General features: G+C 38.9%; 1 protein-coding gene across 14 annotated transcripts in view; it reads left to right on the top strand.

Moving 5' to 3' along the window:
- atp2b2 (ATPase plasma membrane Ca2+ transporting 2) overlaps positions 1-10,118 on the top strand; it is a 110,915-nt gene extending 100,797 nt beyond the window's left edge. For 8 of the 14 annotated variants that reach the window (XM_027279672.1, XM_019277312.2, XM_010744545.3 and 5 more), the window contains 6 exons: positions 445-636; positions 789-1,002; positions 1,089-1,300; positions 1,419-1,526; positions 1,665-1,847; positions 6,179-10,118. In XM_027279672.1, the coding sequence (XP_027135473.1) occupies positions 445-636; positions 789-1,002; positions 1,089-1,300; positions 1,419-1,526; positions 1,665-1,847; positions 6,179-6,490 (1,221 nt within the window). In that variant the 3' untranslated portion in view covers positions 6,491-10,118. Of the gene's footprint in view, positions 1-444; positions 637-788; positions 1,003-1,088; positions 1,301-1,418; positions 1,527-1,664; positions 1,848-3,116; positions 3,307-3,606; positions 3,660-6,178 lie in introns of all 14 variants that reach the window. The other 6 variants (XM_019277319.2, XM_027279673.1, XM_019277315.2 and 3 more) reach the window with 4 other exon arrangements.
- Positions 10,119-22,226: the final 12,108 nt, after the last annotated feature.

Below are 22,226 nucleotides of genomic sequence, written 5' to 3'. Positions count from 1 at the left end.
TTTGTTTGCGTGTACTCTGTTGAGAGGACATCACCTCAGGCTGACATTTCAATTCTATTGAAACTCTCCTACATGGGTTAATTGAATGGACCAGACTCACAAAGACTTCCTCACATGTATATATATTTTTTCACCACTATCAAGGACAAGATTATTTAAATATATTCATAAGGTGCTGCTTCCTGCTTCTCGTTTCGTAACTCAAACAACATTACCAGAATATCAGAAAGGGTGTCCTGCTCACCTGTAAAGACCCTCCAGTTATCAAACGCCAACACACACTAAACTCTTAATCAGTGTGCATCGTCATTAGCCATCATCTTCTTTTATTTTTTTGCTTGGTTGCTTGGATGCAGTAGATGTTCAGCAAATTTAGAATCACCATAGTTGTGTATGAGCATACCTTACTTTCTTTCTGACTGCACCTTTTCTGCACTACTCCAGGGTATTGCTGGTACAGATGTGGCCAAGGAGGCGTCAGATATCATTCTGACTGATGATAACTTCAGCAGCATCGTCAAGGCAGTGATGTGGGGCCGCAACGTCTATGACAGCATCTCCAAGTTTCTTCAGTTCCAGCTTACTGTCAATGTTGTGGCCGTCATAGTGGCTTTTACTGGTGCCTGCATCACACAGGTCAGCAGTGTGTGTGGGCACGTGATTGCATGTGCATGTAGGAGTGGTGGAGATAAAATGAATATCTCTCTCTAAACTTAAATATAATATAGGTGATATAGGTGAAATATAGGCGTTTCAGTTTCAATAACTAAAATAATGCATTTCCCCAGGATTCTCCCCTGAAGGCTGTGCAGATGTTGTGGGTGAACCTGATCATGGATACTTTTGCATCTCTGGCCTTGGCGACAGAACCTCCCACAGAGTCTCTGCTGAGGAGGAGGCCATACGGTCGCAACAAGCCTCTCATTTCCAGCACTATGACAAAGAACATCCTTGGACATGGAGTCTATCAGCTCATCATCATCTTCACACTGCTCTTTGTTGGTACGGACTTCGAGTTTGTTCTGCGGTACACCAGGGGTTCTGTAGCAAAGATAATCATATTAATTATCTATTTTTCTCCCCTGCAGGTGAACAGATCTTTGACATTGACAGCGGCCGTAATGCTCCTCTTCACGCTCCTCCATCTGAGCACTACACCATCATCTTCAACACCTTCGTCATGATGCAGCTTTTTAACGAGATAAATGCCCGCAAGATTCATGGAGAGAGGAACGTCTTTGAGGGCATCTTCAGGAACCCCATCTTCTGCTCTATTGTTTTTGGCACCTTTGCTGTGCAGGTAAGCAGATCCAAAAAAAATTATTTTATCAATGATTTATTTTTGGTTGGTTGTTATTATACATAAGATATAACATGATCATTAAATATTTTCATGGTTTGTGCTTTGCTCTGTGCAGATTGTGATTGTGCAGTTTGGAGGGAAGCCATTCAGCTGTCAACCTCTGGATGTGGAAAAGTGGATGTGGTGCGTTTTCCTCGGGCTGGGAGAGCTTGTCTGGGGACAGGTAACATGCAAACTCATCTGTTTCTCTGTCTTTCTGTTTTCACGCTGTGATTGTTTTCTTGCTTTTATTGTAGTTTACCATGTTTTACTCTGAGTATCCCTTCTGTGCTGTAAGCTTGTCATCTTCTCTATGGGTTAGGTCATAGCCACCATACCCAATAGCAGGTTGCGCTTCCTGCGGAGGGCAGGCCAGTTAACCCAGAAAGATGAGTTACCAGAGGAGGACGTGAATGAAGAAAATGAGGAGATCGACCACGCAGAGAGGGAGCTGAGGAGAGGTCAGATCCTTTGGTTCAGAGGACTCAACCGCATTCAGACTCAGGTGAGGACACAAGAAGGGCACTAGCTCAATCCCCATGTTGTGATTTGTTGTTTCATTTCACAGAGAGATTTTGCTGGATTGATTCTGTCTGGAAAAAAGAACATATGGATATTTGAAATGTTGATTTAAACAAGTTTACTCTTAATTACTTAAGTTTTTGTTTGGTTACTTAACTAGCAATTAACACCAACAAGAATACATTTGATGTTTTGTCTTTGTCTGTCTTTGTCACGTAATCCATTTTCAGTAGGAAGTCACACCGCCTCAGGCATTACCTGAGAAGATTACCCCTAAGAGGAAGAACTAGACTATGTTGTATGTTCTTCATGTTAGTCAGTAACAGTGTTAAAGTCGTTTTGTCTGAAGCAGATTGATTTAGGTACATGAAGACGCAGCTTTCTCTGTCTGGACTGAGGCGATCACCGATGTGGACCTGCGGGAGATCGACGGTCAAACTTCTGGGTTGAATCCAATCGGACATAGTCACTGAATTGTTCCCACTGTGACCACCGTTATCACTGTGATACTCGTGACAGTTCGGCCTATGTGTTCAATTTGAATTCATCTCACTGATGTGTCTCTAATGGTTCAGGGTGAAGCTATCCCACGACATGATACTGTGGACCAGTATCCTACAGAGGCAGCCAAACATGGTTAAAATACAGTAGAAATTCAGGTTTTAAGTAAAAAAAAAACAAAACAAAAAAAAACTATGGTTTATTATCCATCAGTTTGATCAGTTTTGATGACATTGTACTCCGTTTGTACTCAGCAGTTAGATAATCAAACTGGTTTTAGTTGTACTAAACCATAGTTTTTCTCTAATTTCTGAAATATAATGAACAGTTACCTTGAATGCTTAATGGCTGCATTTGTATGCTATACATTGACTTCTAAAGGGTCAGATCACCCAAATTAGCAAACTAATTTTCTGTCTTACCTCTTCTGGTTATTTATATGTAATTTGTCAGGGCTGAGAGCAAAACAATTGAAAAAAGAATTCACCTCCATCAAATTTGTGTGGGGACAGAAATCTTGTGATGAGTAAAAGAGTAAAAGTTGGGTTGAATTACTTTGGGTGAATTATCCCTTTGAGTCAAATTCAGCATTTCGTTGAGGGGATACTACACCCTGACCTTCCGCTTTCATCGTATCATGATTGAGACACTTTGTACTTTGTTTACCACCAAAGTCACCCAGCCAGTCAATCTGTGTTGCCATTTGGTCTCTGTCACTCTGAGCAGCCATTTGTCCTCTCCTGTCCCACAGATTGAAGTAGTCAACACCTTCAAGAGTGGCACCTCCTTTCAGGGGGCAGGGGCTCTGAGACGCCAATCGTCCACCACCAGCCAGAACCAGGATGTAACCAATGTTTCTAGTCCTAGTCACGTGTCCTTGTCCAATGCCCTTTCCTCTCCTACAAGCACTACTGCTGCTACTGCTCCTCCCACTACTGGCCGTGAGTCAGATCTGTCAGTCTGCTTCTCTGCTCTCTTTTGCTTCAGGGGTGCCATAATGTCATGAACAAAAAGTTTTTTTTCTCTAATTCCCGAAACAAATGACAGTCTCCATTTTGGGGTTGGCATCTCTGAAGATTTGTCTATTTTATGTTTTTCTTTCTTGTTCTCTGCTTTTTTTCATTTCCTCTCTTTCTTATGTCTTTTTTTGCTGTTCATACTGGATTTCAAATTCATCTTGATATCTCCTCCCATGCTTGGGTCTACTGTCGTCTCATCGGTGAATGTGTTTGTTTCCTCAGAGTGCTAGGAGCGCAGGACTAAGGGTGATACCCACGGCGTGACATTTCAGGTTGTGAGTTTGTCTCCCTCTGCTCATCCCCTCATCCATCATCCCATCCTCCAGTCCTTACATTTATATGTCTTGACAGACATTAATGTGAACTAATTCTAATCAACTCACCAAGAGACTGGGTAAACATTCAAGTATAAGTTGCAATGTTGTCTTATTTCGTCTGCGAGTTTTCTTACTGATGAGACAAATCACACTCTATTAAGTGGGAACTGTTATCTTAATGTGTTCTCTAGTTGACAAATCATCTGCAATGACCAGAAAAAAGGAAGCAACAATATGGAAAAAAAATCTAAAAGCCCTTTTAAATGGGGATCCCAAATGGTGCAACTGCAATCCACCCACAACCGGTGACTGTATCAGGGACTATCTCTGTTTTTTGCTTAGGGTGTGTGGACAGGAGGACAGGTGAATCACCATGAAGCAGTACTGCACCAATAATTCATCCCGTCTTGTCGCTTCATATTGTCGGTGTAGTTGACTGTCATGTTGCCACAGTTACGGGCATAGATGCTCTGCAGCACCCACAACACAAATTCAACCCCCCACCCGTTTCTGACACCCCATCAATGTTACTTGTCAGACATCCTGTCACATGTGCTCATCCAGACAGGCTCCTCTTATTATTTTTCTTTATCTGTTATGTCTGCGTACACCTTTCTCTGCCACATTGTAGCAGTACTACAATATTTACAGTATAAACAGTATTTGCTTAACGTATCATAAGTTCTAATTCAATTCTCTGGGGTGCACCAATTATTGTTATTCATTAATTGTATAAAATATAACTTCAAAGTAACATTTAATTTAGAACAATTTCCCATTGCAAAACTAAAATAACATTATGCCAATGTTATATTTCATAATTAGATTTAAGATGTTTTGGGCAAACAATTGGGAAGCAATTTGAATTCAAAATATTCTAAATGCTAAAATGATTGTTGAGGAAAATTTTGATAATCGATAAATTCTTTAAAGTGTTTTTGGGTTGTGGATTGTTGGTTGATGGAAAACAAACAATTTGAAGACGTCACTTTTAGATTTTGAAAATTGTGAAGAGCATTCTTTTTTTGTTGTTGCTATTTTCATGCATTTTATAGACAAACATTAAATTTGAAATCTGACTTCAGTGAGAAGAATACATTCATATTTATAATTTGCAGACTTACTTACTTATATTTGTGTCAGTTTTGGTCTGTAATAACTTAAAGATTGCTTTATTGACATTTTCACTGACTGATGATTTCAATATTTGTTATATTTTTATAGCTTCAGGTCACAAAAATCCTTAAGAAACAAGAGGCATTTACCTCCTACCTACCTTTATTTAATGGGAACATCAATCCAACCACGACGACGCATGCCGACATGAATGTCTTTTAAACTGTCAAATTATGCTTGTTGATCCTAAATTTCAGAAGATATTGAACATGCAGGTGGGGTTTTGATTAAAGCATGACTTGACTTGAAGAAACTGAGATACAAACATATCCTCACTAAGAGTTCACATAGTCGTTTGGGGCCTATACTTGAGTGTTTACTCAGATGTGCATGGAGTTGAAAACAGTTGACCGTCAGTCCTCTGACAGTAAACTTATTATTTTCATCATTCACTTCCACATGTTTTGTGTCAACAGTCTGTGTGCCAGTGTCTACTTTTTCACCGTCCTGTTGTCTTGTTGCATGTAGTTTGTGTTTACCTCCTGTTCACCCAGTGTTCATAATATCTTAACCTGCTGTGTTCGCTCGTTGTCTAAATGCCACTGTTTTTGTTATTTTGGATATGTTGTTTTGTTGTGAGTTTTACACTGCAATGCTCGTGTCAAATCAACCTCCTAATGCAGGCTTGAGTTTGACGGTCTCCATTGCCCTGTTTGGTACCATGCTTTACCCACCCTGTGCTATATTTGTGTGTTCGTGTGTCTCATTCAGAGTCTGTGTGGATATTTTCCCAGACAGTGCTCTGGTACCTCCCAGAAGTTTTTAAACCACCTGATTGGATCTCTCAGATCTAACCTCCTTCCTTCTACTGACCTCGTCCACCAGATTTCTTCAAACTTGCATGTGATATTCTCCTTTAATTTTTTCTGTGAGCATTCCATTTATTAACGTGGCTTGTTTCTAGGTATACAGCACATTGGACTAAAGCGTATACTTACAACGAGCGTTTCTGTTGCTTTGATATTTGTTTTCCTTGAAATGTATGATTTGGTTGTGTTTTTTTATTGATTGTGTTCCCCACGGCTTTTCTTAGTGCACGCCAATATTAAGTGACTTGTGAACTGTAGTCATCTTGTGTGAAAGCAGAACACAGACTGCAGTTGCCTTTTCTCTTGTTGCTCCTTCACCTTCTCCTCCTCCTCCTCGCCTCAATTGAGAGGTTCTCTCCGTCCCCTCTGTCCCTTCTCTCTCCCACTTCCCTCTTTCCTCTCATCCCGTGGGTCCCTCCAACCCTTCCATTTTGTCTCAGGCCTCACCTCTCATCGTTTTTTCTTCTCATTTCTTCCTTTTTTTTATGGCAGATCCGCGTTGTGAATGCATTCCGTAGCTCCCTCTATGAAGGCCTGGAAAAACCAGACTCCAGATCATCCATCCACAACTTCATGACACACCCCGAGTTTAGGATAGAAGACTCCACACCCAACATCCCCCTCATCGACGACACAGACGATGATTCTGCTCGGAGGAGGGGGAAGTACTCCAGCCAGCCCACATCCCCCAACAAGAATAATAATGCTATCGACAGTGGCATCAATCTCACCATCGACACCAGTAAATCAGCCGCTTCCTCAAGCCCTGCCAGCCCTCTTCACAGCTTGGAGACCAGCCTCTAACCCTGATCCTAACCTCAGCTCTTAACCTCTAATTTCATTTCCTTGCAGTCTGGGTGGCACCTCCTCCAATTCCTCCAGACCTTTAACTGCAACCTTAAACCTTGTCACCCCCCAAATTTCACCCACTCTAGCTCAAATCTCATCTCCCACCCAACCCCACATTTATCACTTACACAGGACAGGTCCTGTAGTAAAATCTTCATCTTAACCCCTTTACCCTGAGCTCTTAAAGCTCCCCACTCCTCTCGAAAAATGGAGAAAATCTAAAGTAATATGGCAAGGTGAAAAAGAAAAACAAACTTAACATACAATCAGAAAAGCGCAACAAAGCCACAAAACCTACACAGCCATCCTGCTTTTGTGGTTGTATGTGTACGGTGGCGGTGGCGGTGGTGGTAGTGGTGTGTATGACTATATGCGTGTTAGCATGTACTGTATTAGCGTGCCGCTGACTCTGCGTATGAACGAACTGTGTCTTTAGTGGCACCGGGAGAAGGACGATGAGGAGGGAGACCTGCTTAGGAGTAAAAATCACAAAACAGGACAGACTCTAAACTCCCCTTACACTCCCTCTCCTCAACAATAACATTGTCAATACTGATAATAGTTTAAATTAAATTGAAAAACATTGTTATTATTCTGATTCTCATTCTGATTATTATTGTTATTATTATTGTTGCTCCTGCATGAATGTACATTACCCAAGTTTTATTTAAAAGGGTTTTAATTTTATTGGAGTTTTTTTTCTTTGTGATGGGCTAGGCCTTGTGGCGGACTACTATTTTAAAGACAGCTTCTCTGAGTTCCTGGCCTGCAAAGTTCCCTTCTGTGTGGCATGAACATGTACCCGACTGTAAAAATTTCTTTCATCCATAAACAGAAATGTGTAATGAGGTGGTAGGGCTCAACTTGCACAGTAGTTTTGCACCTGTCGGAAAAGAGGAACGCAAAATAATATTGATGATGATAGCATTTATGGGAAATATTCTATAAATATAAATACATATAAATATATTTAGAGAGAGTTTATCTTTGTTTGTCGGCATGTTGCCTTGTTCCTGCTTCAATGGCTCAAAATACTTTTGACTTATTTATGTCTTAAAGAGAATGTAATTTGTTTACAACCTCGTAGAGATAAACTTCCTGGTTTCTAAAAGGAGAGAGGCGAAGCTGGAGCTCAGAAGGACCAGAGCTGTGTTGGTGTGTTATTACTGAAAAACCATGTGCTGGAATTTGCCTGCTATCTTTTCAAATATTGTAGATATTTTTAGAGGATTGACAAACAAAAAGAAACCAAAATATAATGGGATACGTAGTTAATGTGGAATCTTAGTATTACGCTATATGATTGTTGGGATCAAGTTGGAGTGGCTTGCCTTCTCTAAACAGAGGCCTCCTTTTTGTGACAGAGGGGGGATATTTAATTCTTTTTTCACTACTTCTTCTTCTTCTCTTTTTTTTTATTGTGTTTTATTTTTTCTGTGCTTCAGCACTGGCCTGGGGTCAGGGCTCGAGTCAAAGGCTGATATCAGGACCTTTACAGTGAACTTCTTCTAGATAAACCTGCTTGTTCAAAAGGACTTGATGTTTAAAAAAAATATATATGTGACCATCAAAAAGGCTGCAATCGAGTCATATTAGAAATCTACAAAGTTATATTTGGCTTATCTGTGCCGCACGGAAATCAGACTTTGTTTTGTTTTTGTTTAAAATTTGGAATATATTGTGTTGTTTATTTTTTATTTAATTCTGATTTATTTTTGGTTTTAAAGGATTTCATTTTTCCTCTAGCAGAGGGACACATACAGCCCCACAAAGCTGTTGGCATTTTTAACATCGAAAAAAAAGAAGAAAAAAAAAAGGAAAAAGTGACAAAAAAACAAAACAAATTACAACAAAAATGGAATGTTGCTTTGACTCTTTTTCTATATATATAAAAAGACGATCCTTTTCTGCACTATCTGGTTATGAATGAAAACTTCTGTGGTGTAATTCTAGATGTGCTTTTGTGTGTTTTAACCAAGCTTGTCTTCCTGCCGTCACAGAATATACAGTACTCTAGCATCTCAACTGTACTCACTAGTTGTAAACTATTTATTGTGCTTTGACCAATCAGACATTACCAGAGAGAAGTTACATACAGAATGCACATTTACCCTGTCTTATTGCACTCAGAAGGACAAGGCCACTTAACTAGCCTGTACTATTGTTATTTCTATTACTAACCGAAGTCATTGGCAAGCATGACGTGATAGGCTCATTATGCAACTTGAAAAAAATTGACGGTTTTTCTACTTTTAAAAAAACACCTATACACTACTACAGTATATACAATCATTTATCCAAGCATCATTTTTCTTTTTTATATCCTCCTCCTCTGTCATTTCCCAGTCAATCTGTCCATCTGGAGAGGGTGCACAAGCTTTACCAGTCAGCTCAGGCGTGTTGAAAAAGTAACATGGACCATTTGAATAAAATCTGTCTTATTTAAGTTGAAAAAAACTGTCTGGATTCTGATATTCTGCTTAGAAGCTGTTGATTTATTTTGTTTCCTTTCTGATGTTTTAACTTGACAATTTATTTGTTTATTTGTCTGTAAAAAATTAAAAACAATAAACAAACAGCATTTTCAATAAAAAAAAGAAAAAAAAAGACTTAAGCCAACATTCTCAAACCACTTTTACATCTGGGAGGACATTCAGCTTTAAAAGGATGCAAAGACGACAAGTTTAAAAATAATCTTTGTAAATACAGCAATGAGGACAGAAACTCCATGCGGACTGGTGTGAAAACAGGAACTCTTCCTGACTACATCTACCATCATGCACCACAACAAGTCATACTGCCGACACAGCTGTTTGGCTGTATGTAATCGATCACTGCTCCTGTCAGAAACACTTCAAAACATCGTGATTACATCCAAATGATAACACGTGTTGTAACAACTAATAATTATGCTGACGATGACACAGACGACGACGACGATGATGATGATGATGATGATAATGCTGATGATAATGATAATGATGATATCAATGATACTTCTTGCAATATACTCTCACCTGCCTCGATGTACTGTATTTAGCAGCATGCAGTTTGTGGAACAAAGAAAAAGAGAAATGCCAACAGATAACTTTTTGGCATACTTAGCCATTTATGGGTAAGTGATTTAAGTGTTCATCTTGTTTTTATTATATTTTTTTTATCTATACAATAATTGTAAATAAAGAACTCAATGTCTTTGTTCATTTAATACTATGCAAAAAGTCATGCTTTTCTGATTGTTACCCACCCTTAATCCTAGAGTGTGTTGCTGGAATGTTTGTGGTCTCAAAAGTCAGTGAAAACATGTGATGTAAATTATTTTCTAGCTTGAGGAAAAAGTTAAATGATGATGAAAATTATTATTATGATATCATGAGGAGGATGACAATAATGGTGGTGACAGTGATGATGATGATGATGATGATGATGATAATAATGATGTTGATAATGATGATGATGAACTGTGACTCTTGCTGCTTGACTGTCCCATTTACCACACTCCTGACAGGAGCGCAAGTGAAAAACAATAAAAACAAAAAAACGAAAAATCACTAAATAAATCTCCCAGAGCAGCATGACCCAGCATGGTGTGTCCTGGCCCCGTGTGACATGTCCTGTTCTGATTCGTTGTGCTTCACCTACTAATGACTGTTTGTTTTTCCATTTTCATTGATATGTTGCAAACAGTTCTGCTTATAGTATATGTTTTTCTGTAATACACCTTTAACCAGTGGGGTCTCAACCACCTTTGTACCTTATGACCTCTTAAAATGAAGCAATATGTGGGAATCCTGATGGCCAAGGGGTTTAAGGCGATGACTGTGTACAGTAATTGCAACAAGTCTGGCTCAGGACTTTTGTTGCATGCTATCTCTTACCCTTTCTCTCTGTTTGTACTCTCCATAGAAAAAGTTAAAGAGTTGAGTTCCAGAAAAGAGTGATTGATTGATAGAGTATAGGTTGGATGAGGTAACACTGTCCAGTATTTCATAAGAATACAATAAATAACTATGAGCCTGCAGTCTTGCTAATGGTTCTGTGAGGCTGTACTAACCTGTAGATATAGTGGTGCTTTGAGCTAAATGCAAATGGACATGCTGATGTTTAGCAGGGAAAATGTTTACCATGTTTGATGTTCTTTGCACCACTAAAAGGCTGATGGGAATGTCATTAGTTTTGCAAGTATTTGGGCATAAACCAATTTGTATTAAAGTATTTCACATGTTGAAGTTTTTACCTAAATATGGCACTTGGAAAAGTCATGTGATCACCAAAGTCAGTAGGATTCTTCCTCTGGGACCATTATTATCTGATAATTTCATGGCAATCCATTTTTATAATTGTTGAGATAGTGAGAGCATGTTAAAAAACATATTAGAAAATATACTGTAGATAACTGTATGTATTTTGTCTTCTTTCTTCTTTATCACTTTACAACACCTCAGATTTATCTTCTTGTTTATTTATTTAGGGACGTTTTTCAGGGGACATTGCTTCCAAGGACATCTAGTCCATGTTCACTCACTTACAGAGGTTCACATCTCGAAGATGCCCTTACAACCACAGTCTGATCTGTAGCCATCGGGCAGCTCCACCAGAGCGGTCAAGGATTAAGGGCACTTAAGCAGTGGTCATGAGAGAAGGGCAAGCATTTGTTTTTCACTTCTCCAACTTGATTGATCTGATCCCCATGCTGAGAACCACTGTATTAAACTACCGTGTTTCTTTAAGTTATGTTTAGCTTGCTGCACATCACACTATGGTGGTAATTACACTCCTGAAGTCGTTACATACTACACAATGCTTTTTGAATTGATTTAAAAGCTTCTCAAAGATTTTCATGAGCTGCAGTCAGGTTAAATACATCGAAATGGCTTTTTTTTTCATGACTTGAAATTGCTGATGCCAGCAGCGTGGTAAAGTAGGTTTGTGCCGGATTGATCCCATCCAGTTTTGATGGAGAGGGTGGTGGTGGCATCTGAAGAACATCATAGCACATAGCAAGACTTAATCTTCTTTCCATTTAATGTAAAATGGGATTTTGCCTACCAGTATCTGTATGATTTTAGAGTCATTTGAAATGGAAAAGCATGGCACAAATCTGCTGAACATGTTGACTTGACTGAAATGACAAGCCCAAACTGTTTACTCATGAGAAACAGATTGATGGATGGAGACCAAGTGCCAACCCAAGACTGCATTAGTAAACAGTTTAGTCACTGGATGATTACTGAACATCTGAGGGAGAGATGAAGCTGTGAGGCTGTTGTGTAATAGAAAGGTCAAAGAAGACGTTTTATCTAAATATCTATGTCCACTAGAGGGCAGTGTTTCACTAGAGATAACTGAAGACACCATTATATTTATGTTCATCCCTGTTAAGTGTCTTCTCAGCATTGATGTTCTTTAATAATAAGACAAAGATTGTCGTGATTCAGTCTTGTCTTGAAGTAAAAGATTCCCGTGTGTGGCACAAAAGAACCTGAAGAGGAAAATCAGTGGCGAAGGCAAAAAGCAACATCACTTTGGTGTAAAATAGAGTCACTGTGCCTATGCTCTATTCGTTGAGGCTTGAGTTGAATGTAATGATAGTCAAGACCAGTTTTAAAACCTTGCATACAATTTGAAATGAATAAACCTGCATTAAATGATTCTTTGGTTACTTTGGAGCAGTGAAACAAGCTGTACACATTAACATATTATAACCTTCATATAGTTTAACATGCTATGCTGCTATGCATAGCAGCTAGCGCCATGAATTAGTGCCAGTTTCTACCTTCCAGTGAACACAGGCAGACCCAAGACCGGACATGACCTCTGAAACCAGTGGTGGCCATCTTGCCAGGTTGGGCTCCTGGCATCCTGGGGCTGAGTCAGCATTCCCTGTTGGTCTCAGAGACTGCGCTCAAACCTGGTCCAGTCCAACGGTTGAGCCCAGTTCTGTTGCATGCTAACAGCAGATTTCGTTAGCAGCACTTAATTAGCTGTTAGCGAATTGAAGTTGAAGCTAAACTGCAGGAGGAAGTCAGAGGGACAACAAAAAAATCTATTCTGTATGTGTTATAAGGAAATGACCAAATATATTTTTGTCATTGTTGTGTCAGATACATCTGTATAGGTGACATATAGTGCTGAACATATGTGATTAAAAACCCTTAAACATCAATTTTGACTTCATGAGGACTTAAATATGCGCATAATAAGTTTCTGGTGCCATGTGATAAAATAATAAAAGCATTGCCACAATAATAGAAGCATTAACATTTGGGAATCCTCTCTCCACACCTTTGGGAACAATATTAGATTACTCTTAGTTTCTCTTTACCATAAATCTTACAGTAGGTGTTGCTAATGTGTTTATTCCCAGTGAGGAAACCACAAAAGAATAATTTACAGTGCAGATAAAATCAATCCTGTTGGTTTAGAGTTTACTTTGTGGGGATTCAACGCAGATCAGTCATCATAAATCATGATCAAGGTGATAATTATCATAATAAAGATGCAGGCTCCTTTTTTGGGAAGTGCCATCAGTGCAAAGTAAGATGTGGATTATAAATTTTCCACACACTGAGCAGAAATAGATCCAGGCTCAGCGCACTGTTAATGAAGCAGAGAAAACAGGGTCAGTGTATAATCATAACGAATGGTGTTTGTTCGCTGGTCGATAGATGGCAATGAATACCACCCTTCAATAGACTGCCCATCATCTCCAAAATGAAGTGTTAACTGGACCTGTAATGTTCATGTGTGTATGTGTACTGTTTGTATTTGGTCATTTAATGTGTGGGATATCTGTCTTTTCAGCGTCTTTAAACTGATGGCACAAGGGTTTCTTTACAGATGATTGACTGATACATGTGATGTGTACATTTCTGCATTTTTGGTGATACCAACAGGAGTCAACAGAGTCAAATCCTACAGACGTCAATAAACAATGAATACAAGGAAAAAGGCCAGTCGGTAAGTTTTTATGACTCTCTCCCACAAACAGTGATGGTCCAATCATAGCTAAGCAACAACAACTCAGCACAGCAGTGTTGTCAAGCTTTGGATTTCTCAACATGTTAAAGTGGTTTGCATGAGGCTTTATTGTAGCTATACACTGCATCCAAAGAGGGTAGGGATGATGATATTTTTTTAGCCTAAAACAGTGTCAGCAGCAAATGTAAGGCCAAAGGGCATTTTGTTACTTTACTACAGTTCGTGGGGTTACAGGAAATACTACTACATCAGAGTTTAAGCTCAACATTAGCAGCTATTCACATGTTCATGCATGTGTATATCTGTGCATTTACACACGCAATTTGGACAAGTACTAAATGCTCTCCAAATTTCCGATTTTACTGTCCAGTAAAAAGTAGGTTAGCATGTTAATTTTACATTGTCTTTATTTCCCCATGTGTATGTGTTTATGTGTGTATAATATGGGTGGCCTGGATCTTTAAACCAGTTGTGTAAGAATGTATAGAAGCAGACATTTACTTACAACATATAAACAAACAATAAATGAAAAGCTATTGTTGAGATTTCACTACAATAACCTTAACCCTTTGTTAGCTTTAGCATTAGCCTGGTAGTGTGTGTAATAGTATCAGCATGCACGGCTGTGCCTGTTGGACTGGCACAGCCTGTGAATATAGAGTGGGCTCCCACAGCTCAGAAGATTAGCGTTCGAGTGCATTCAAGTCCATGTGCGAGTGCCGATTTCCAGGAAGAATAGCCCTTTATTGGGCCCCAAGTTGAATCCTGCTGCTTCCCTTTGGCCCAATAGAAGGCTGCAGTAACTGACAGTCCTTTACAATCAGCCAACACTGGTGGAGGTTTTGGGGCTCTCATTCTCTTTTCTACTCTTTTTCTCCAAAAGGATTGATTTTGAAATTACTCTTTCTCTGCCCAGTCTGTGTATGGGTTGGTATATTTGTGTGCATTCGTCCGTATATGTGGGTGTGGGTGTGTATGTGTGCAAACACACACACACACACACACACACACACACACACACACACACACACACACACACACACACACGTGCACATGTTTGAATGCTAGTCTTGGCAATTGTCTTAATGGGATAAGGGGAGACTATGGTTCCTGTTGCGGGGGATGGGACTGTGGGAATGACATGGGAAAACACGCACACGCTGCATTCATGGCACTAACAGCTATGTCGTCGGATGATTCAAATCAAAAGTGATTGTTATCCCTACAATACACTTCAGGAGTACAAATACTCCACACACAACCCAAAAAAGTTATGACACATCTTTAGGCAGAACTGAAACCTTTTTGCAAAACAAAATACAACCGTAATCAAAAAAGATAATGACTCACGTAGTCTTAAACTGCATTCATAGTCTGAACTTTTAGGTCTTTTTGTTGACGTTTTGTTTCATTTCACAATGAAACAGTGCAAAACTAAGGGTCATTTAAGGAGAATAAAAGAAGTGACATTATAGATCTCTGAAGGAGGGGTTGGGGTGTTGCAATGACTTATTCTGACCAGTAGGGGTCATCTGTGGCATAATATTCATATAGGCCTTCACACTAACAAACCTGCTACACTATCTCAGTTTTCACAACCTTTTTGGCTTATGAACAATAAAACAAATCAATATCTACAAATATATATCCTCTTGTCACAAGTTATAGCCTTACTGTGCATATAAGTTGTAAGCAGCACTTGTGATTCTTATTTTACAGATTGATTTGTTTGAAGGACTTTTGGAGACCTGAAGAGAGGACAAATTAGATAAAAGTTAGAAAGACTAAATGCATATTTGTGTAACAGAAGTATACATTGTTAGCTTGAATTATATCGTGAAACCTCTCAGAATCATCTTGGGAGCCATTGGGGTCTTAAATCCCAGCCACTGTTGTATCTCAACTCAGATCCTGAGCAGACAATAGTGATAAAATAGTTAAGTGACATATACTGTAGGTGTACTCAACACCTACCCCTGCCCAAAAACTTATGTTCAAGTGACACAGCCCCCCAGCGGCCGTACAACACAGAAGATCATGGTCGTTTCCTTATAGTTTTTATTGTAACCATGACAATGAAGGTCCCCTAATCTTAAAGTGCTTATTTTAAACCAAACCTCAAAAATTAGAAATCATTTTTTATCTTTGAAACTGTGAGTTTTGGAAGCCACTTACAAACATTGTGATCCTGCCAACAGTGACGTCAGATCTAAAAGACCTTGTTCTGGAGGGCAATCATGAACAAGCTTTGTTTGGAGGACGTCTTGATTTGAGCACTACCCTGGTGTCATTTCCACCAGTATCTGATTTCACCACTTAACTCACACTTCTGACTTTAGACTGGGTGGAATTAATTAGTCAAATAACAGTGAAAGCATTGATTGGAATGAACATCTCTTGGGCTTTAAAGAGAGATGTTTTAAACAGCAGTAGTATAAAAGATATCTTTAGAGGTTTTTTGGTACAGTAATAAAGCTCCAATAGTCACATTCGTCCCTTGGAGTAAGAAGTACACACACATACATACACCACATACACACAAACATGTTGGCTTGCATCCTCTCTTCCTCTATCTCACTCCCAGAGACACAATCACACCATATTCTCTTGTGGCAGCAGATGGACAGGTGTGTGATTACCGTCCCACCTCTAAACCTCACAGGTATTATATCCCCATTCCCTTGCTCACTGTGTCGATACTGAGATGTCAGCCGGCGATAAGTGAAATGACAAATTCAGAGGAAGATGTGGGGGTGTCATATTTCCCAGACTGATCAACATTTCATCTTGACATAAGGACAAGTTGGAGAGGGGGAGGTGGATGGATGGCAGTGAGAGAGAAAGAAACCACCAGCAGACATTATTTCTATGGTATCTCCAGTTTGTCTTCATTAACCATGGTCCATTTCACTCCAGGATGTACTAATAGTTCATGCATCAAAAGGCTGTCTGACAGGTGAGCATGGAGACAGATAGAACTAAGAATAACTGAATGTATAATTGCACATCAGGTTTGATATTACCAGTCTCCCATGAGAAATCTGCAGGGTAAAGAGCTTGAATGCAATTATTACCTTCATCATGCCACTGAGTGCGAGTGAGCATGACATCACTACTGACACTTTTGTCTACGTCTGGCAATTCTATAAGAAAATAGGAGGAAATCCTTTCAAAAAAGTAAGAACATATTAACTTTCTGTCACTGATCTTCTTATCTGGTGCTGTTTTTGGGAGAATTATATAGATTGTCTATACTTTTCAAATACAAAAAGGGTTGTTTATCAACTCCCACTCCTGTGGTTTGATTTAGGCACAAACATGACTTGTTTAAGGTAAGAAAATGATTGTAGTTTGGGTTAGAGTAAAAACAGGACTAAGGATATACAGCCATGCTATATTTAGGTAAAGTGTCCCTTGCTCGAAAACGGCATTTTATTCATTTATGACATGGCAGTAGTGGAGATGACAGGAAATGAGGATGAAAGAAATGCATAAAGATCCCAGGATATATCTGAACTAAGGATGTTGTAGCTCATTTAATATGCAACATCCAGTTTGTACTTAAAATTAAGCTTGCTGAGGTCACAGTTTGGTTAGATGTAGGCACCAAAACTACTTAAGGTTAGGAATAGATAATACCCTGCAAAATTAACTTTTGGTTTCACACAGGACCCAAACATTGATCTCCAGGATGGTTTATAGTCTGCATCATTGGTCTAAAATAATAATTTAAAAAAAATGTATGATGCTGCTTTAAGTACCCAAATGAATGTGCACAAGTCAGTCGGTGTCTGTATTGTTTACTTCCCAGTATTTTTCCGCCTACCTCAGAAGTGAACATCTGCAGGCTGTACATTGTTTAACTTTCATTGATTTCACTGATTATCCTGTTTGTTTGCCTTGTCAGACCCTTTCTGCTACATCGAGAATGAAGGTCTCATCAGTGTGGCTATTCAGTTATTGGAGGGTCAGACAGACTTTGTCAACAACGCAACAGAACAACAGAACAAACTGATGAAGTTGACTCAACCAGCCAAGCAAATGAGCAAACGAGGAGCTCCCTCTGCAGCACTTTCTACCCTTACTGCTCACACTCTTGCATTTATTAATGACTTGTTGTGTGCTCAGTGATGTGAGGTAAGACTTTTGTCTTGATATTGTTAATATAAAACTGCATTCTCGCTACTGGTATTTTTTAAATTAAGCCCCATAATATACACATTTTATCACATACAGTAATTACCCGTAATTAAAAGTTAACTCCTGTGTAGAGGATAGATTCAGCTTTGCTGTTTCTCTGTGTTGCTGCTTTATCAAAGTGCATGCTGTTACATTAGCACTAGTCTCTAATAGTATTAATATTCAGCATACCAATATCAGCCTTCTCAGCTCTATTGGCATGTGCCCGGGGGTGTTGCTGGCAGGTCTCATTCACTACTGGGTGGCCTGGTTGGTAGCTACTCAACGCTCCCCTCTTGCCAAGCAGAGAAAACTATTGGACTCTCCGAGGAAAGCAGTAAGGTGGGGTCAGAGAGTGTGTCTGTGTGTGTGTGTATGCGTGCCCACGCGTATGTTTGTGACTCAAGCTTAATTATCACACCCTCATACGATTATCTGATACTGTCACACCATTGTTGTGAATGTAAATACTACTTTTTGTTGGACACCAGACTAATTGTCGCATGGGGATAAAAGAAACGCTGAATTCAAATGGACTGAATAGATGCAGTGGATTGGCTGCAGCTAGTTTGTTGAACCTGAGTTTGGGATCTGTTGCGCTGGGCTCTTTGTTTTGCATTTCCCCTAGCTTCTTTTCTTTTCACTTTCCCTTGCAGTTTCTTTTTGTTGTTGGTGAAAATTGTGCATCAATGCGGTCTAAAGCTTTCTCAGTGAAGTGACCCGTGTTTAAATGTTCTAGGGGCGTCTTGTTGAATTGCTCAAACAAATTGCTGTTGATATGAAGATGTGGGGTGGTGTCTCTATTGAACTGCAGGTTTATACACTTGGCAAAGCACTGGCATTGCAAAGCATTGAATAGCAGATCTGGCCGAAGTTATGACTTTGTCTTTTGTCAGTCAATTTGGGTTCGTCCTTTGAGTGGGCACAGTCCCAAACATATAAAATATTAAAAGTAGATTTTCAGAGCAATGACTATTCCATTAAAATATTTTCTTAGAAGATTAACAAAAGTTCAACATCGAGGACTATCTTTATGGTCCTTCAAGCTTTTTAATTAGTTTTTGTTTTTTTCCTTTTTCACTTCCAACTCCAACAGCTGACTGAGGGTGTTTTGCCAAGTCCCATGTCAATCAATCATCTAGTTGCTGCCAAAAGTTTCATATCTGTTCCCTTTTTTGCTGCTGTCAGCTTTCATTTCAGTGTACGATCGAGACAACCCACCTCATCCCTCCCACTCCAGGTTTCATCAGAACAAGCTGTCTCTTTTGAGCTCAAGAGATATCACTGATATTCCTGCATGGTAATAGTGTGATTACCCACATGAAAATTATGACTTTTTTCTCTTGTGCACACTATTTAAAATATATATAAATATGCCATTCTCAGGCCCTGCTGAACCGGCTTAGGTTGACAGCTATGTCAGCTGGTAAACTGCTAAAAAATTGTCATTTAGCTGACACTTTTATCGAAAGCGATTTACAAAAGAGGGAAAACAGTCAAGGTACAGATAATGGATTTTAGAGATAAGCGTAACATTAAATCAGAAAAAAAAAATAATAATAACACCATGACAGTTGCAATTTCACAAATGTTCAACCAAACAACCAGCTAAAGCCTTCTTATAGTATTGTTTTTGATAATGATAGCATCTGTGTAAATATTTAGTGTGGCTCTTGGAGATTTTGTGTCTCACCCTGCTTAAATGTTGTCTGATCCTGCAAGGTTCTGTACTATGAACCTAAAATTTGTATGCTTTGTTTGGATTATATCGTATGCTGATAATGACTTGCTATACACCTTAAGGTCCAGTGTGTACCATTTAAAGAACTCTATTTATAGAATATAGCAGAAATGGAATATAATATCCAACAGTGTTTTTATTATTGTATAATTCCCTGAAAATAAAAAAAGCATTATGTTTTTGTTTAAAATCAGCCGTTTATATTTGCAGATACATCCTCTTCCACAGAGTTTCTACAGTAGCCTAGAACAGATAAAACAAACACTGTCTCGAGATAGGAACGCTAGGAAGGAGAGAGTAAAGCAAGGAGGTTGCAATCAGCAGCTACACTGCTCCTGTCTTCGTACAGTTAAATACATACATAGGGTGCAAATATTAGTGTTGTGACGTGGTGACATTCAACCATATTCACATGGTGGTTATTTTTCTCTCACTTCATGCTCAGAATGGGAAGCTCAAAGTTGCAAGCTGTATAAATTCCTATCTAATGTTAGCATTGATGATAGAGAAGGCATAAAGTAATTCTGAAATATCAAAAACACTTCTTGTAAACATTTGCGTAAGCCACTAAGTAAAACACACTGAATGTAATCAAGCTTTCAATGCTATGTTAACCATATTTTTGTGTAATGTTACCGCTTACGTCTAACACAAACAGTAATGTCAGCTTGGAAGTTGTCGAATGCTAACATTACCTGCTTATCATTGTTGTTAAGGTTAGCTTGTTATCAAACTTGTTGTTTTCCCTTGAAATATCATCTGATGTCCCTCCGGATTTAACTATCAATTGTCTTTTCAGTTGCCTGTCAACTGGGAAGCTGTGATTATTTGTCAGATTCCCTACGTTTATATGACATTCAGCCAGTGTAACGTCGGAGGAAAATGGATGTTGTATGAATACGGTAAATTGAGAGAAAGTCATTCAGCATCAGTTGTACCACTGTGTCCAAATATTTCACACACTCTTGTTACTTGGACACGCAGCAGAATTCTTGTAGTGTAGTGAATAGCTGTTGTAAGGAGAGCAGCCCTGCAACATTAGCGCAATGAGGTGGACAAAACACAGTACAGTGAAGAAAAGATTGTAATTTGATTGGCTTTATGTAATATTTTACACCAATACATTAAAATATGCCCAAAATGGCCCAATATTGATCCTTTGAATAGTCTCAGGTCATTTTATGTCAAATTAGCTCAGCTTTCTTTATACATTTATACATTATACATGTTTTTATAGATTTGCTGTAATCGTAATTCACTCTTTTATAAGTATTATGCATGTTCATGTTCCTGTTTTAAGCACTAATATAAAAATTGTACAGGAGACATCAGTATGTTCTTTTCTTGTCAGTCTCTGCAAAGACAGAATAAATTCAGTTAAGTTCAGACATCAGTTAAAAACAATGCATGGAGCTGCTAACGTTATTGTTACAGTTTGTAGTAAAATTAGTAAGAAACAAAACCTTCTGTGAAAAAAGCAGATTCACAAACCTATTGAAAGCACCATTTCAGTTCTGAGTGAAAATATATTTGCTATAGAGAGATTCACAGACAAACTGAGCAGCAATCACAAAACTATGAGAAAAAAAAGCCACTGTTACATAACATCATGTGAGAAGAAGGCGAGAGAGATGCAGGCAGTTTTATTCGCCCTCCTTATGTCCTTCATTTTTAATTCTCTCTATCCTTTTGCTTTTTTTAACCACTTATGCTTTTGTTTTTATTCCTTACACCTTTGCTTCTAATATACTGCACTACAATCTCTTATCTTATTTACTCTCTCACTCACAGCATCTTATAGAAGACTGATGATAGGTATCCTAGCAACATGTCTTCTTTTTCTAGTGTCCTAACTGGACAGCAAAGTCACTCTATTCCTCCTGACTCCAACAACCAATAAAACAAGTTTGTGGTCCCTTAGGACCGAGGTGGCCAATCACATTGAAGAAATCGTGATTGTTCTGGAGTCAGTAGGCCAGAAGGATAATGGCTAAAGAGAATGACCTGTAACCATCTTGTCAACAGACAATCCAGTGCTGGAGTGAAAGGTTTTCTGTTTCTAACATGTCTTTTGGGTGCAAACTCTCTCACATCGTAGTCCACAACTCACTCTTAACCTTCCTTTGAGTATCTGTCCCTACATTATACAGAGTCAAATGTTATTTTCTGTACTTATATTGACACACTTATTGCACTGTAGCTCCATGCAACACTTTTGAGAGGAATATATGCGCTGATTCTGCTTACCAAGCATGCACAGAGCAAAGCAGCATGAAACCAGGAGTACTAGCTTCAGATACCTGCAAGAAATTATCAGAAGTTTTATCTTCATCAAGCATTCCCTATCTGATAATGTTGTACAGGGCAACATAAATAAAGGACTTGACTCTGCCTGAAAAGCACAGTTGGTGTTTGCCAACCGCTTTGGGTGGCCATACTTTTTATGCAGGGCACTTCCTTTAAGCTTCTAATGACGAGTGACCCTTGCGTGAAGGGATTCTTAGAGACTAGGTCAGGCTTTTAGAGTCAGGGGAGTTCCTAGTGCACCGAGTCTATCACGCCTGGAAACCAGGCAATCAACTTGTGTATGAACAAACCTTACAAACACTACAAACTCCTTTTTTAAGCCCATAAGGAATAATTGTTTTTCAAACAGCATGGGTTATTAAGACTTTATGATAGTCTGATCATTCATCATTAGCTAGTGACAACAACAATACGATGTTTTTAAATGAGGAAATCCATTCATATTGTATCCTCGGTGCAGAGTGACTTCTAGAGGGGACAAAG

The sequence above is a fragment of the Larimichthys crocea genome, chromosome VI, assembly GCF_000972845.2.
Source record: "Larimichthys crocea isolate SSNF chromosome VI, L_crocea_2.0, whole genome shotgun sequence".
Lineage (NCBI taxonomy): Eukaryota > Metazoa > Chordata > Actinopteri > Sciaenidae > Larimichthys > Larimichthys crocea.
The sequence above is the reverse complement of the archived record's forward strand: the minus strand, read 5'-3'. Positions and strand labels throughout refer to the sequence as shown.